The 15,110-nt window shown below is 51.1% G+C and overlaps 1 protein-coding gene across 1 annotated transcript; it reads right to left on the bottom strand.

The window, feature by feature from the left end:
- Positions 1 to 1,260: 1,260 nt before the first annotated feature.
- acvr1ba (activin A receptor type 1Ba) lies at positions 1,261 to 13,201 on the bottom strand. Its single transcript, XM_080497111.1, has 9 exons — positions 13,044 to 13,201; positions 4,558 to 4,794; positions 4,194 to 4,454; positions 3,878 to 4,108; positions 3,625 to 3,792; positions 3,370 to 3,526; positions 2,786 to 2,910; positions 2,543 to 2,673; positions 1,261 to 2,069 (listed from the first exon to the last, which is right to left on the bottom strand). Exons 1-9 carry the CDS (start codon positions 13,105 to 13,107, stop codon positions 1,944 to 1,946), a joined length of 1,500 nt encoding a protein of 499 aa, XP_080353237.1. The 5' UTR covers positions 13,108 to 13,201; the 3' UTR covers positions 1,261 to 1,943.
- Between the last annotated feature and the right edge of the window lie 1,909 nt (positions 13,202 to 15,110).

Here is a 15,110-nt window from a genome sequence, read left to right as displayed (position 1 = left end):
AACCGAAGAGACGTCGAATAAACACCAGACGGAGACACGGAGGTAAGAAAAAGGGGAAAAAAAAGAGGAATTTATTGTATATCATCTATATACACACTTTTCAACTAATTCTGAAAAGATCTGCACAATATTACTTTTGAAGTTATTACCTATGAACAGGATGTCTTGATGGTCATATCACCATGGCAACAAACCAAACATGGACAGGAGTGTTTTTGTTGTTTTTTTTTTTTTGACAGTTTTGGTTCGACGGGTTTCGCCTCGTTTTCCATCCGCCTGCTGAACTTCTCCCCGTGTCAACAGTAGCAGCAACATTTCGGGGGGGGGGGGTAAGGGGGGGGGGACGGGGGGACGCAGCCAACGACTTGAACAGAAAACAAAAAAAAAAAAGTTGATCAACCTCGTTGCCGAGGAGCCAGTGTTTGGAGACGGCTTGCAAGAGCCGGGTACTGACGGGATTCCTGGACCGCCGGTGCAAAGACCCGCGGCGACAAACGTCAGTGTAAATACTTTCATAGTCTGCAGACGGAACGAAAAAAACATGCAGTTTCACTTTGTCTTTGGAAGGGGAGAACAAAAAAAACATAACAAAACAACCGTTTCTACAGTTCACATGTGAGTGTTTGACACCGTCTGCGTCCCCGAGCGACAAACACCCGCAGGCGGAATCAAGAGTTTACAGGACGCTCTGAAGTATTCCAGTGTCGACGAGAGAGAGAGAGGGAGGGAGAGAGAGAGAGAGAGAGAGAGAGATGCTACCCCAGAGGACGTCTGTAAAGACGGATTCCAACACTTGAGATGTATTCTTACAGACATACACGTATTTAAAAGAAAATAATAAGAACAATCTGGGATCAGTAGTACCACCAATGAGGAGCAAGTGAGAAATAAATTCCAGCAGTTCCTTTCCAAAGATCAGAACAGGATTTCTGAAAGTACCGTCCAGTCGAGAGAAGAAAAAATAAAATTTAAATGCTTGTGGCATTAAAAATAAAATAAAATTAAATGAAAACACACGTTCTATATACAAATCATATGTACCCATCATCAGTAGTGTCTAATCAGGATGTCTTTACAAACACGTAAAAAAAAAAAAAAAAAAAAAAGACGATGTTCCATTGCCATTTCATACGCCTCTTATTTGCTCAGTGTGCATGATGTCGCCATGGAAACGACCCCCCCCCCCCACCCCACCCCCGGATCGGACTGAACTAAGCACTAAAAATTTTCATCTCACAGTGTTCATCAATAACACAATAAAATCTATCAACAAATAAATAAAAAAAAACAACAATAATAACAAAAACCATCCCAAACGTTTTCCCTGCCACAAGTCACACTAACGGGTGGGGGAGGGGGGAGGGGGGGGGGGCTGCACGCCGGAGGTGGAAGCTACAGTTGAGTGCAACTATTTGGATTTTTTTTTTGGGGGGGGGGGGTGGGGTACAGGGGGGGGGTTCAAAGCTTCAGCCTCTCTTTCACACACTTCAGAGACGCGACGGGACGTTTTCTCTTCCTAACGAGGGAAACGACCCGCGGCTCCAAATCCTCTCGCCACTTCTCAAATTTCAGAGGTTCGATAAAAAAAATTAAAAATTAAAAATAAAAAAGTTCCTGTCGCTGTACAATAAGTCAGAATTCCTGCCATGGGAGACGAGAACACGACGAGGTGGAGAGTCATGATATTAACAGTGGTAGAGGGTGTAGTGTTGTGGCCTGTGGAGGGGGGGGAGGGGGGGGGGAGGGGAGGGGGGAGACGAGGGTTCGATTCTCAGTAGTTTTGGCTAAAAAGGTGAGGTAGGCCTTGTCACAACTTGGAGTGTGGCTTTAAAACTGGCAGGGTTTCACTTGCAGTCTGTCATTTTAGTGTTCGTTTCCTATGTGGGAGTGTTTTTCCGCTTGTGCGTCTCCGGAGCGCCGTCACGCCGTCGCCGCCCGGACGCTCACATCTTCACGTCCTCCTCCACGCTGAGCTGGGACAGCGTCTTCTTGATGCGCAGCGCCGTGAGCCGCGCCGCGCCGTTGGCGTACCAGCACTCCCTCATGATCTTCCCCATCACGCGCAGCGACTGCGGAGGAAACGGTCAGAACGCCGTGAGTTTTTCTAGAACCTTGCTGGAGAAACAAGATGGCGGCGCCCTATACGGCAGCGGCTGCTTCGGCAACATCACAACATCACACTGTGCAATTATTCAATTTTAATCTATCCCATTTCTCATCCTGCTCTTTTGTTTATTATTCATATGCACCTTATTTCAACTGTTTGCACTACTTTTTTTAAATGTATTTCAATACGTTTTTTTAAATGCCTTTTTTTACCGGTTGCTAAGCAACGACATTTCGTTGCCAGTTCCTCACTGTGTGATATTCTGTGCAATGACAATAAAGAAAGTTTTCTAGAACCAAAGGAGTCAAAGGCGACGACGCCCCCGTTTATTTACATGTTGCAAATCCTCACTGACCCGATTTGTTATTCAAACCTTAAAATTGAACGTTCGACGCGTCGCCAGAGTCAAAGAAAACGTCTCGGAGCCGGCCGTACCTCGTAGCTCTGCCACCAGTTGGGCACGTTGGGCCGCAGCTTCTGGTCGCACACCACCTTCCTCATCTCCTCGATGGACGGGTCGGACGGCACCAGGTCGTAGTACGGCAGCTGGTACTCCTCGTGGATCCCTGCGGGACAGGAAGCGACAGCCGCCGTCCATAATCAAGCTTTCAAACTGGCTGGTTTTGGGGGTTTTTTTATGAAAAGAGAGAATATTTGTGCTTTTTTTTTTTTTTTTACCTCCGGCGTTGCAGCGGCGAGCGATCTCCCAGTACACCAGGCCCAGAGCGTAGATGTCGGCACACTTGAAGGAATCGAAGTGTTTCATGTTGATGGTTTCGTCCAGGACCTCTGGCGCCATGTACCTGCGAGGGAAGAGAACGCCACGCTTCAATTCCCCTCCTCACTTAAATGCAACTTTCATGCATTTCCTTTGCTTTTGAGACGCTCCTGTGTCGCGTTTGAACCGTACGTGTAAAGTCGCCTTGCTGACGAATCAATAAGAGAAAAAAAAAACACCTGTGGCTCGGGACAAAACGTACGTCTCAAAACCAGCCAGAGGATTGTAGAGAAATTAAAGAAAACTTTGGAGTTTGTAAAAAAAACACCCAGAGGGTTTTTCTCGTTTCGCTGTATTTAAAATCGTCTCCATGTTGCCATTGTCACTTATTTGTCCAGAATTCCCTCCAACGGTCTCGTCCTCCGGTTGCAGTCGATCCCTGAGATTTGCCGACGCGAAGAAAAAGCGTGCAGAGCGCCGGCGGCTGCAAAGCCCCCGGCGGACATCTTCCATCAGTGCGCCGGACGGCGGTGGAAACACTCACCTCTTAGTGCCGACGCGCTGGTTGGGAGCGATATCGATCGTGTCTGTGATGGACTCGTGGCGCACCGCCAGGCCCAGGTCGGCGATGGCGCACATGCCGTTCTTCTTCACCAGGATGTTCTTGGACTTGAGGTCGCGGTGGGCGATGCCGGGCTTACCTGCAGGGTGGGAGGGGGGGGGGGTCAGAGGAGAACGTTAGCATCCTTCTTTTCATTCCGCCTTGCGGCGAGTGCGACACGAGGCGGCGGCGCCTCACCCTGAGTGCCGAGGATCTCCATGTGGAGGTGCGCCAGGCCGCTGGCGGCCGACAGCGCCAGCTTGATCATCCCCTCGATGGTGACGGAGTATCGGTTCAGGTAGTCGAAGAGCGAGCCGTGCTCGTGATAGTCCGACACCAGCCACAGCTGAGTCCACGTGCCATTGTCTGAGGAAGAGGAGGAGGAAGAGGAGTGTTTCAGAGCGTCCCCAAAACAAAGCGTTTTTTGTTTCGACCTTCCGGCCGCCCTCACCTTTATTGTCTGCTGCAATGAATCCCAAGATGTTTTCGTGCCGCAGCATGATTGTCTGGTAGATCTCCGCCTCTCGGAACCAGGAGCGCTCCTCCCTGGACGAGAAGATCTTCACCGCCACGTCTCCTCCCCGCCACTTCCCCCGCCACACCTCCCCGAAGCGGCCCTTTCCTATGATCTCCTGCAGCACGATGGTCCTGGCCACCGTCCGCTGCACGAACAGGGGCAGACCTGCAGGGGGCGGCAGAGAGACAAAGGACGTCAGACCGAGATGAACCCGTGAAAGAAAAAAAAAAAAGGGGGGGGGGCGACTGACCGGAGCCCGATCCTGAGGTGGACATGTCATAGATGAGGTCCTGTAGTGTTTTGTCCTTGGCGAGGTAGAGATGGTCGCAGGACGGGTCCTCCACCTCCAGCCGCTGCCGGTGGCTGTAGGCCCTCTGGTGGTACTGGAACAGGAACACGCCCACCATCAGCAGCACGCAGAGCAGGAAGACGGGCCCCGCGATGACCGCCACCAGCTCCACCGGCCCCCAGCTGCTTCCCGAGCCCGACCAGTCGCCCCCTTTCGTCGGGACTGGAGGAGAAACGAGAGACGTGTGGGTCATTCCTTCGTTCACTCCCAACCCTGCAGACCGAGGGGCGGCCTTCCGTGGGGGGGGGGGGGGACGGCGTCGTACCTGGGACCTTCAGGTCAATACTGTTGCAGTAATCGACGTAGCAGCAGTGAGTGTTGAGGAAGCCTTCGGCACTCAGGCAGAAGAAGGGCTGCCCGGGGGGAACCAGGTTCTCCTGGTTGATGCAGATGCGGACGTGCTGCTCTTTCCCCTGGATGAAGGACGTGGAGGCCATGCAGGCGCCGTCCGTCTCGCACTCGTAGCCCGTCTTCTCACAGTTTGTGCAGTTACAGCGTAAAGCTGAGGGGGGGGGAGAGAGGGAGAGAGCAGAGCGAACGGCAATTTATTTAATAACGGAATCGAGATGAGGCCTTTCATTCCTTCTTCCCGTTGCCAAAACTCCCGAATGATTTAATCTGCCAGGGTTTCTGGGAGGAGCACTCCCTCGCTGTACAACTGTCAACAATCATCAAAATAAAACCATCCGAGGGCTTTTTATTTATTTATTTTTCCCCTCTCCACTTCTCGGTTTTGTCCAGCAGGGGGCAAACTGATCCCAGGATCTCACGACCAAATGAAAAGCTCTTCCACTCAATTGTGGGCATTTCATGGCGTGCAGACTCGGAGCTCTGAGTCCCGCAGCAGCAGCCAGACGGCCCCGGCGGCCCTGAAATCAGATCCTCCACTGCAGATGAACCCAAACACGCAGGGTGGAGACGGACCTGCCCAGTGGGACACACAGAGTGAAACCCGACGAGGGCGGGGGGGGAGAGGGCCGCTGCCGAACGCCCGACGCAGCATCCTGCTCCTCTCCTCCGCCCGACACGGGGAGCAGCCACTGTTTAAGCTAATGAGATAAGAGTTTCATTAAGAGGCGTCAGCCTATTAAAATGTGACACAGTGGAACTTGTGCGGCCGCAGGAATGAAACGACTCCGGGGGGGCCGTCTGCACGCCCAAACGAGGTTCAGTGCAAGGAAGCCGGCACAAATCTGCCACATCTAAAGACAAAAGCAGCAGCGGCGGCCGGTCGAACCCGCAGCGCCAGGAACTGCAGAACTGATTCGATTTGGAGCGAAATGTGATTTTGAGTCATAGCGCACATGCTTCTCATTTAGAACAAGGCCGGTACAAAGCGGGGGGGGGGGGGGGGGCTCTTCTCACCACAGTGCACAGCGGGGGGGCCGGCACGATGAGGTAGTGGTGTGACCAGGATGCTTGGCTTCTTCTTTCACGTGGGAATGAAACACAAACGCTGAACTGTGTGACTGACGACTGGCGTGAGATGCAACGAGGCGAGAAACTGAAAACGCTTCGGCCGCCGTCGAATCAGCGAAGACAGAGGACGGGGGTTTTTGTTTAAGAGAGTGGCGAGAGTCCACCGAGCCACCGCGTCCTCCGTGACCACACGGGATCACCGATCTTCCCGTTTGCTAAACGTTCTTTAGGCGGATGAGCCGTTTTCTCAGGGCGGTTCAGATGAGCAAACACTTAAACATGCCTCCTCCACCGATTGCACCATCAGCATGTAGCGTGTCCAAAACCACCGAGCCGCAGTGTCACAGGAGGGCTGAACTCTTCCACGTCGATTCGTGTGCGGGAAGTGACGTGGTGATGCTTGCTCACTCAGCGCTAACTGGAAACGTGAAACACTTGAAGCTGTAATATTTCACATGTGTGTGGTGTTTACGTGCGTCTTGTTCTTAAAGGAGGCGAGCCAGAAAGTGGCAGGAACTCTCGGCTGAGTGTGTCCAAACTCACTGACGCTCGCATGCAGATGGAATTTCCTGCAGATTACGGAGGTGAAGCGGGCCGGGCCTGATAAAGGAGGGAGAAATAAAAAGAAGTGGCTGCCAGGTCACACTAATCTGCAGCATTAATGGAGCAAATGTGCTCAAATTGTGCTAGATAAAATCGACGGCGGGGAGCAGCGTCAGGGTTTAAATCCTCGATTTGCACCCAAAAAAAAAAAAAACAAAAGAAGAAAACCTGGAACTTGGCTTCCACCAGGCTGCTGCTGTTTACATGCTCCTCTTGCGACAAATCAATCTTCAGAGAGGAAGCGCCGCCGTCAATCCGTCGTGACGGAAAGGAGTTTAAAAAAGGAACACTTTCGAGACAAAAACCTTCCCTTTTCAGACACTTCAGCCTGGTAACCCGACGACGGTTCATTTTCCCCCCACATGCCAATATGAGGCGACGAATTAGTGACGACGGCGAGATAAGAACCCCGGGACCTGAGGCTCCGTCCATCACGGAGACCCTGTGTGGTCAGACAGACGGTGCGCAGCGCAGACACACAGACAGAAGCTCAGGAAGGAAACCACACATGGCTGAAAACACACACATTTCACTTCTTGTATCCGCCACGGATGGTTTGTGGTCTGCCCAGAGTTTGGCTTCCTGGCAAATCTTCCCTCTCATTTCAGGCAACTTTGTTGCCATATGTAGTTCCCCCCCCAAAAAAACATATCGGGTGGCCGATGCAGGAAGGATCGCAGCAGAATCATTTGCTTAAACCGACTGACCTCACAGGTTTCCAGATTAAATGATGTGAACATTTCGTAAAGATTAATCCTTGTATCCCAACTAATTAAAAGTAAATTTGCCTCAATGCCTTAAAAGTTTGCTATACAAACAGATATTCACAGTATCTTCAAAATCTCTTCAGGCAGAAAATCTTTGCAGCTTCTAACACTTTCCTCCCCAGGCTGCAGGGAAAGAAAATGTAACCAAGACCTCAGACGTAGAATGAAAACTCAATATGAACACGAGGCCAGGTAAAGATCCAGAATCCGACTTCAACACAACGCTCTGCACATCTCAGTGGCCTCGGAGCCAAACTGTTAGCAAGCTCAACGTGAAGGAGGCACATGGAGCCTGAAACGCGGGGATCTGAGCGGAGGCCGGGTGTGTGCGGTTTGTGAGTGAACTCTGCACTTGTATCCACATAATTGGGGGTCTTTACACTGGTCCTTTGTGCAGAGATTAAGGCGACATGAGGAGGGATTGGACTGGCCCTACGCGAACAAAGAGCAGACGGGGGGGGGAGTGTGGAGCAGTGTGTGTGTGTGTGTAGGGGGGGATGGGTGGAGCACACGGGACAGACTGGGGGTTACCAGTAACAACCCCAATGTTTCCCTGAGCCAGACAGGACCGAGAGGAGGGGGAGTGTCTCCCATTCGGGTGGGACAATACAGGGTGGAAAGGAGGAGGGGGGGGGGGGGGGGGGCCTCAATGAGCCCCCCAGCTGCGCCCGAGGCCTGACCGAAGTGACCAGCTGCGACTGTCATTAAAACCCAGTCTAGACTCGGACTTACTGGAGGCAGCAGGAAAAGGGAGCCGCGCAGGGAAAACAAGAGGCGAGAGCGAGTTTCTCCCGGCATGTGAAGTTCCCGTCATTCCGTTCGTGTCGAGACAGGAAGCGGCCGACGCAGTGTGGAAGGGATTAATAAAACATTGTTGCCGTAAACAGCGCGGCCTTAACGGGGACCAAATGAAAACCACAGCGCTAGTCCCAGGCCGAACAGGTTGACCCGCTGACCCCGGGGGAGACGGCGGCGTCGGGGAGGCCTGCCACTGTGAAACGGGCCCCCGTCAAAACAAGAGACGAGCTCTGGAGAACGGAAACACCCGCGACGTCAGAGGGAAATACTCGCAGACGGCGGGTTGCAGGGGGCAGACAGAGACGTACCGGGTGGGGTGCTGGGGTGGTGGGTGGTGGGGGTGGGGGGGCAGCATTACCAAAATGCACCGGCTGAAATTAGATCCATACAGATACCAGACTGAGAGCTGATCAAGACAAGCAGACGCCACCAGACAGTGTGAGCGCAACACACACACACGCGCGCACACACACACACACGCGCGCACACACACACACATGCACGCACACACACAACGCAACTGTGCCCTAATCAATGCTAGGGGGAAGGAGGAAAGTCATTACCTTTGTCTGCATCTCAGGGTCAGATTACTGATCTGATTCTAAAGTGAATTCTCCAGGGCTGAAGCTGCTTCTACTATCTCGACCCACCACCGTCCTCCAGGCTGCAGGACACCGTCCCGTCCCGTCCCGCCGGACTCAAACAACAGACCACAGCGAGACGACCCGGCCGCTCACATTCTGAGACGACCATATCGCCTCCATATTGCTCGTGTACATTCCTGCATTATGCATCGGCGAGCATTGCCGCCGGCCCCAGTGGAGACGCACGGGAGGCCGATCGATGCACTGGGCCGTTTCCGGTCAACCTACAATCACAGGCCGCAGCTTTTAATTGCGAGTTGAGGCCGCCGCCCGAACACAAGCTCCGCCAGTTTCTGTCATGTTTACCGTGAGCAGCCAGCCGGCTCGTTGGGTTTGAGCTCCTGTTTACCTTTTTCACACACGGTTCAACTTGTGGATCAGGATCAAACATGGAGCTCCAACGTTTCCTTTGTAAATTGACTTTCAGTCGCGTTAAACTGGTGTTTAAAGTCAGACTCTGAAAACTCCCGACTTCGGTGAAACCGACGGGTCCAGTTTCAGCACGGATAGTTGAAGTAATAGATTTTTTAAGGCGTCAATAGCAGACATCTACTTCCCTTTATGCATCTCTGGTGTTCCCTGTTTAAACCGTTCAGAGCAAAATGTACATTGTTAGTTTTAAATTCTGTGGTTGCTTTAATTTAGGTAATAGAAGAAAAACTTATACGGTATTAAAAAACATCCTAATTAAGGATTTTTGGCTTTTTGAAATTTGACATTTTCACAATACTTTCCTTCAACAAAACTAATAATTTCATATTTCTTTTGGGGGGGGGGGAATAAGTCTGATTTCAATCAATTACAGAAGGTTGTGTTTTACTGTGATACATAATCTACTCAAAGGAACGAGTCAATATATTTTACAAAAGAAAACAACATTTTAGAGTTCTGGTGTTACACTCTTCATGGTGAAAAAGCAGAAAGATATTATCTTATAGTTTGCATGTAGGACACGTGCACGTCACGTGGCTTCGAGAGAAACAAACATGGATTCACGACGATAAAAAGTGAACAGATAAGCTTTTAACAAGGAGAACTTCACTGGTACAAGAAGGAGCGACTTCACACTTACTGGGATGAGTGTTTAACTGGCAAATGAAACAGTCGGGCCCAGTTTAAAAAAAAAAAAAAAAAGAAGAAGAAGAAAAGAAAAGAAGAAGGTACGAGGTGCAGGCTTAAACCGTCCTTCCAGAACTTGTTGGATAAGTTGCACTGTAGGCCCAGCTGCCCTACCCTGGTTCACGCCAATCAAAGCAAATAATTGTCAGGGAAGAATCGAGGACGCATAAAAAAGCTTGACAAGTAGACTGCACGCCTCCCTGCAGAAAATTATGAGGTACGGCAGGTCCAATTTAAATTCCAACGGCAGGCAAAAAAGAAGGGAGGGAAAAAAAAATAAAAAAATATCCACCACCTCTTCAAAGAGTGGTGTAATGGAGGAGGGGTGTCGGGTTCAGCTCTATAGACATGAACTCACACAGCCACCAAGTCCACCTCGGTGTACTGTGACAATAGCAACATTCCTTCCCCGTGTATATTTAGGAGAAACTGCAAGGAGCTTTTTCAGCACAGATCAAGACTTCAGAATAAAATGAAATGCAAAGAAGTGGTCTGGCTCTAGGGGGGGGGGGGGGGGGGCAGTAATCCCCTGCGGTTGAACGTCGGTAATGGCGGAGCTGGGTCAGTCAGAGGCTACGGAGTCTGCTGCAGCAATTAGGGCTCCGTGCCTCCGGGCTAACGGAGGTCATTAACCACACTGGTCATTATGTAGGGAAAGCTGAACCACCCTGGACCTGACCTGACCCCCCCCACACTGGAGAAAATGTTGGTAAACACGGATCACTATGGACGAGGCGTCTCGCCCAGGAAGTGAACTGAAACCCTACACGCAGTACGTGCCGCATTTGATCATAATTCAGCGCCGGGGACTCGGCAGCCAAAACATCAACGCTCTGAGAACAGGTCCCGACAACTGCTACACGTTCAGATGGGAGGCAGCGGAGAAAAACAACTCTCTCCCTCTCTCTCCTTTTCAAGCTTCAGCATCTCAAAATACAAATGTCAAACTCCTCTCTCTTGTCCAAAGTCTACAGTTCACTGACAGACGGCTTTGAACCCAATGGGTTTGGGCCTTTCTGGGTACATTCCCTTGGCTCTGATCTAACGGGCAGGTGTACACATGTTTCAAACTGGAGAACCTGCTTCCAGCACCTCGAGTCATTCGCATTCTGATTTGACATGAGACAGCACCTGCACCGGAGCCTCTTTCCCGGCACGCACACGGCCACTATCCCAGTTCCCAATCAGCGCGTCTCTGGTTTATGCAGACACGCATCGGGGAACGACGAGGCTCTGGCAGGGCGGCTGATTGCACGAGGAAGAGCTGCTAAGAGAGGGTGCAGAGTTCACCAGATAGGAGGAGCTCATCCAGCCAACAGAAGTGCCAACCAACGGCAACATGGTACAGATTAAACCCACGGCAAAGCAGGTGACCTTTAATGCGGGAGAGATAGAGAATGGAGAAAGAGAAAGGAAGGGACGCGCCCTACCTCAGGGCTGTGTGGCTGACAATGCCCATATCACATTGCTGCCGCGTTCAGTTCAGCCAGGCAGGCAGACTGCGTCATGCTGGCATGCGATGCACATAACACCAGTGACTCCTAATCCGCATGAAGTCAACAACACGTGACTGATTCATCAAGCGTACGAGTAAAAGTACTTGCAAAAAAAAACAGAAAACAAAGTACGTGCACACACACACACACACACACACCAGTGCTGGACAGGAATCTGCTCTCGCGTGGAAACTTTCAGGTTTGTCTGGTTTCGGGCCCTGCGTGGTGAGATCTACTATGTGCTGTGACGGGCTGGTTTGAGCCCCCCACCCCCCCCTCCGACACGAAGGAGCCCCAGCAGCTGGACAGACCCATCACCACTCGGCGTCTGCTCTGGACACACGAACCCACCCCCACCTCACACTTCGCTGTAGTGATGGAAAAACAAACCAGCCACTGAGGTGTGATCATTTTCCCAGCATGCGGGGCAACAACCTTGTACTGCACCCTTGTCTACGCTAAGCGGGGGAGGACTATTTTTTTTAATGATTCTTGGAAGCATGACTCAACTTTGTAAAACTTAAACGCTTTAATGAAAGTTAATGCAGTTAAGGTATTTGTTTTGGCACACAAACCTGCAGTTGTGTGTGTGTGTGTGTTTTAATTATTGGCCAGTCTATCCTGGGAATGGCAAGCTGAAACAAGGTGAGGAAGTCACAGGAAGAGCAAAAGTGGAGCCAGACTTCAAACCAACCAATAGCCATGTGTAATCTATTAAACCCCGCAGAGGTGGCTCACTTGGAAGGGAGTCAAAAGGTGAGCAGAGGGAAACACTCTCGAGCTCCAGAGGAATATCCACGCCGATTAGATGGCAGTGTAGTGAGGTTGGCTATCAGCTGCTCCAGCAGATGGAGGGAGGAAGGAGGGGAGGGGGAGGAGGAGGGGGGGCTCAGACTGAAGCAGTGCCCATAAACCGGCGCCTCAAAAGACCCCCTCAACTCGCCACATTTCCATCACAATAAACCCAGACTTCAACTCTGACTTCTGTCTGGGACGGCTTGAATGTGCGGGCTGCTGTCGCCCCTGTTGCCAGCATTCACTTTTCCTGCTGGAGGCCACTAGCCGAGCAGCCCCCCCTTTTCACTCCTTTAACAACCGGGCACGGAGCGCGGCGCTGCCAGTGTGTTTACCCCCAGAAACACATCTCATGCAACAAAGTAGGTTAGGCCTCCATTCACAGCCCCCCCCCCCACCCACCCTCCTCCCCCCTTTCTCTGCTGCTTCCAGCGCTCTCAGCATGTGACCGCGACTGTAATTGACCACATTGCGCATATTTAAGCAGCCAGCCGTCGTTACACGGCGTCGCCTCGCCGTGACGACGGGCGACCGTCTTGTTTGGTAAATATGTTTATCGTTAACCGGGAGATTAACCTCGGGAAGCGGCCAACGGACTGCCGTGTTATGATTTTGTCACACGGCGCGTCCGAGCGACACAATAGAAAGAGAAAAAAACCCAACCAAATAAATAAATAAACAAATCACCTCCATATCAAGTGTCGAGGCTGTAAAACAAAACCAGAAATAGCGACATTGTTCAACTTTACACGGCGAGCTAGCAGACGTTAGCAGCCGTCGCGAGACAAATGCAGCCCCACCATGTTGTTGTTGTTGTTTTTTTTTGTTTAGCTACTTGCTCCGCGTTTAATCAGCCGGTTATAAAAACAATGAAACAAAAAAAACCCAAACAAAAATCAAATCGTATTCGACAACAATAGAATAGAACCGCGGCTCCGGGGCTGAGGAGGAGCAGCAGCGGTGGAGGTCGACGCTAGGCTAGACGCGGCTAGCCGAGCCGATCCGAGCCGCGCCGCGGAGCGCCATGACGATTAGCGACAACAGGCGATGCCCGGTCCGGGGAAAAACGCGGCGAGACAAAAGCCGGAGAGGCGCCGGCGTCGAACTCACCGTTACCGACGGCCGCCGACCCGAGCAGGGCCAGCAGCGTGAGGGCGATGTGCTTCACAGCCATTTCCTCTGGATTCCCATCTCTCCGCGGCGAAAAGCGTCCGAAGTGTGTCGTTATCGACACGAGCAGCCGCGGAACAACCACAGCAGCGACCGCACGCACCACACCGCCGAGGCTCTCCGCGAGCCAGGCGGTGACGTCTTTAAAAGGGGCGTGAGCGTGCGCGCGTTTCACGGGGAGGGGGCGGGGCGTGCCGCGCCGTGCACGCCCCCTGTCTGCCCCCGAGTCCGTGTTGAACCCCCTACCTGCCCCCACAACTGCCCCTCTCAGAGGAACAGTGTGTTATAACGTCTACCTGCCCCCACAACTGCCCCTCTCAGAGGAACAGTACATTATAACCTCTATCTGCCCCCATAACTGCCCCCCTCAGAGGAACAGTGTGTTATAACCCCTATCTGCCCCCATAACTGCCCCTCTCAGAGGTACTTGATGTGTTATAACTCTCCTACTGCCCCCAGTCTCCGAGATAGAAAGTTTGTTATACCAGTTATACCCCCAATCTGCCCTCCTGCCCCTCTCAGAGGTACATAAGTCATAATTTCCTATTTGCCCCATAACTGCCCCAATCTGACAGGTAGAAAGCATGTTAGGCCCCCCATCTGCCCCAACTGCACTTCTCAAAGGTACTAGCTAACTAACTAACTATTAGTTATTAACTATAACTATTTTCTATAGGAACACACGTTGTCTGATTGTATTGAAAACCTCACAGTCACATAACTGATGATGTATTAGTTTTCTCACAGCTGCGCCAACAAGACTTTTTGTTTATTTATTCAGGTGATAATCTTCTTAAATGTGTTTAAAAACATTAAACAGCACAGAAAAGTCCCTCATTTGGATTTACAAGGCAAAACAGGTCAATTTAATACAAACGAGAGAACAACTTAACTTTTATCATTCGCTGCTCGCCGACTCTTATTCTCGCCACGTCGGATCGTGAAGCGTCTGAAATGACCTCTGAAGGTGAAGCGTCCCGCTCAAGGTGACGCTGATCTTGGAACAGTCGTGTCATTATGAGCACGAGGAGCCGTTCATCCACCCTCAGTGACGGATCAATTAGCAGACAAGTCCCTCGTCTCACGTCACGCAGCAGCCACGTCGTCCGTCCTCCTCTGATGGAACCCACCGAGGATAATTTGATTTAAATGTGCATAAATGAACCTTTTGCACTTGATTTTTTTTTTTATTTGTGACTGTGGGGGTGGGTTACATCTGCTTACAGAGAAACATTGACGTGATGGGAGAAGTAAACATAGCACAGGTTGTTGTTTTTTTGTTTTGTTTTTTAATTTCCTTTTAATGTTTATACCCCCCCACCACCAACACACTCATCTGCCCCCTGCTGAGACTGGAGCTCAGGATGAGGGTGAGGCAGGACACAGCCAGGTGCATTTATTATTATTTTTTTTTTAATCAGTCTCTTCTTTTATCGCCTCCTTGCCCTCTCGGCCCCCGGGGGCCTAATCATGTCTGCATATTCTCCTCTGTGGCTTCATGCGTGTCCGTCGTCTAATTTACCTCCACGTTTCTCAAAGCGCGTGTCGCCTTGCCCAACAAGTCCCTCCTGTGTGTGGCGAACCGGAATACACCCGAGGAGGTGGAGTGAGATGAGGCTTCTGTACTTACAGCCGGGGGAGTTTGGGGCCTGTCTGATACTTGAAGTTACCCTCCTCCTCCTCCTCCTCCTCCTCCTCTTCCTCCTCCTCCTCCTGCAGTGTTAAAAATAACTGACTGACCAGACAGACTGGGACTGTGAGGGAGAGAATTATCCCTCTGGACACACTCACACACACTCAGATAAAGGAAGAAGCCGATACAGAAGGAAAAACAGTTGTACTGCAGATACGACATGACAAGGACAAGAGCAAACTTGGTGCTCTCGTGCTTTCATTTGAATACAATTTACCAAAAGCAGAACGTTTTAATAAAGATGAGAGGAAAGTAAAATAAACAAAACAAAAAACAAAAACGAGATAAACATGGTTGCTGAGTTTGAAGCCAAT

This window comes from Blennius ocellaris, assembly GCF_963422515.1.
Source record: "Blennius ocellaris genome assembly, chromosome: 5".
In the NCBI taxonomy this organism is placed as follows: Eukaryota; Metazoa; Chordata; class Actinopteri; order Blenniiformes; family Blenniidae; genus Blennius; species Blennius ocellaris.
The sequence above is the reverse complement of the archived record's forward strand: the minus strand, read 5'-3'. Positions and strand labels throughout refer to the sequence as shown.

Bases quoted from the DNA above. Each gene is read 5' to 3' on its own strand.
- acvr1ba (XM_080497111.1), bottom strand. From the start codon at position 13,107: ATGGCTGTGAAGCACATCGCCCTCACGCTGCTGGCCCTGCTCGGGTCG. The intron at 4,109-4,193 runs GTCAGTCGCCCC...CGCCCCCTGCAG, and splicing joins CACCTCAGGATCGGGCTCCG to GTCTGCCCCTGTTCGTGCAG. The intron at 2,911-3,369 runs GTGAGTGTTTCC...CTTCCCTCGCAG, and splicing joins CAGCGCGTCGGCACTAAGAG to GTACATGGCGCCAGAGGTCC.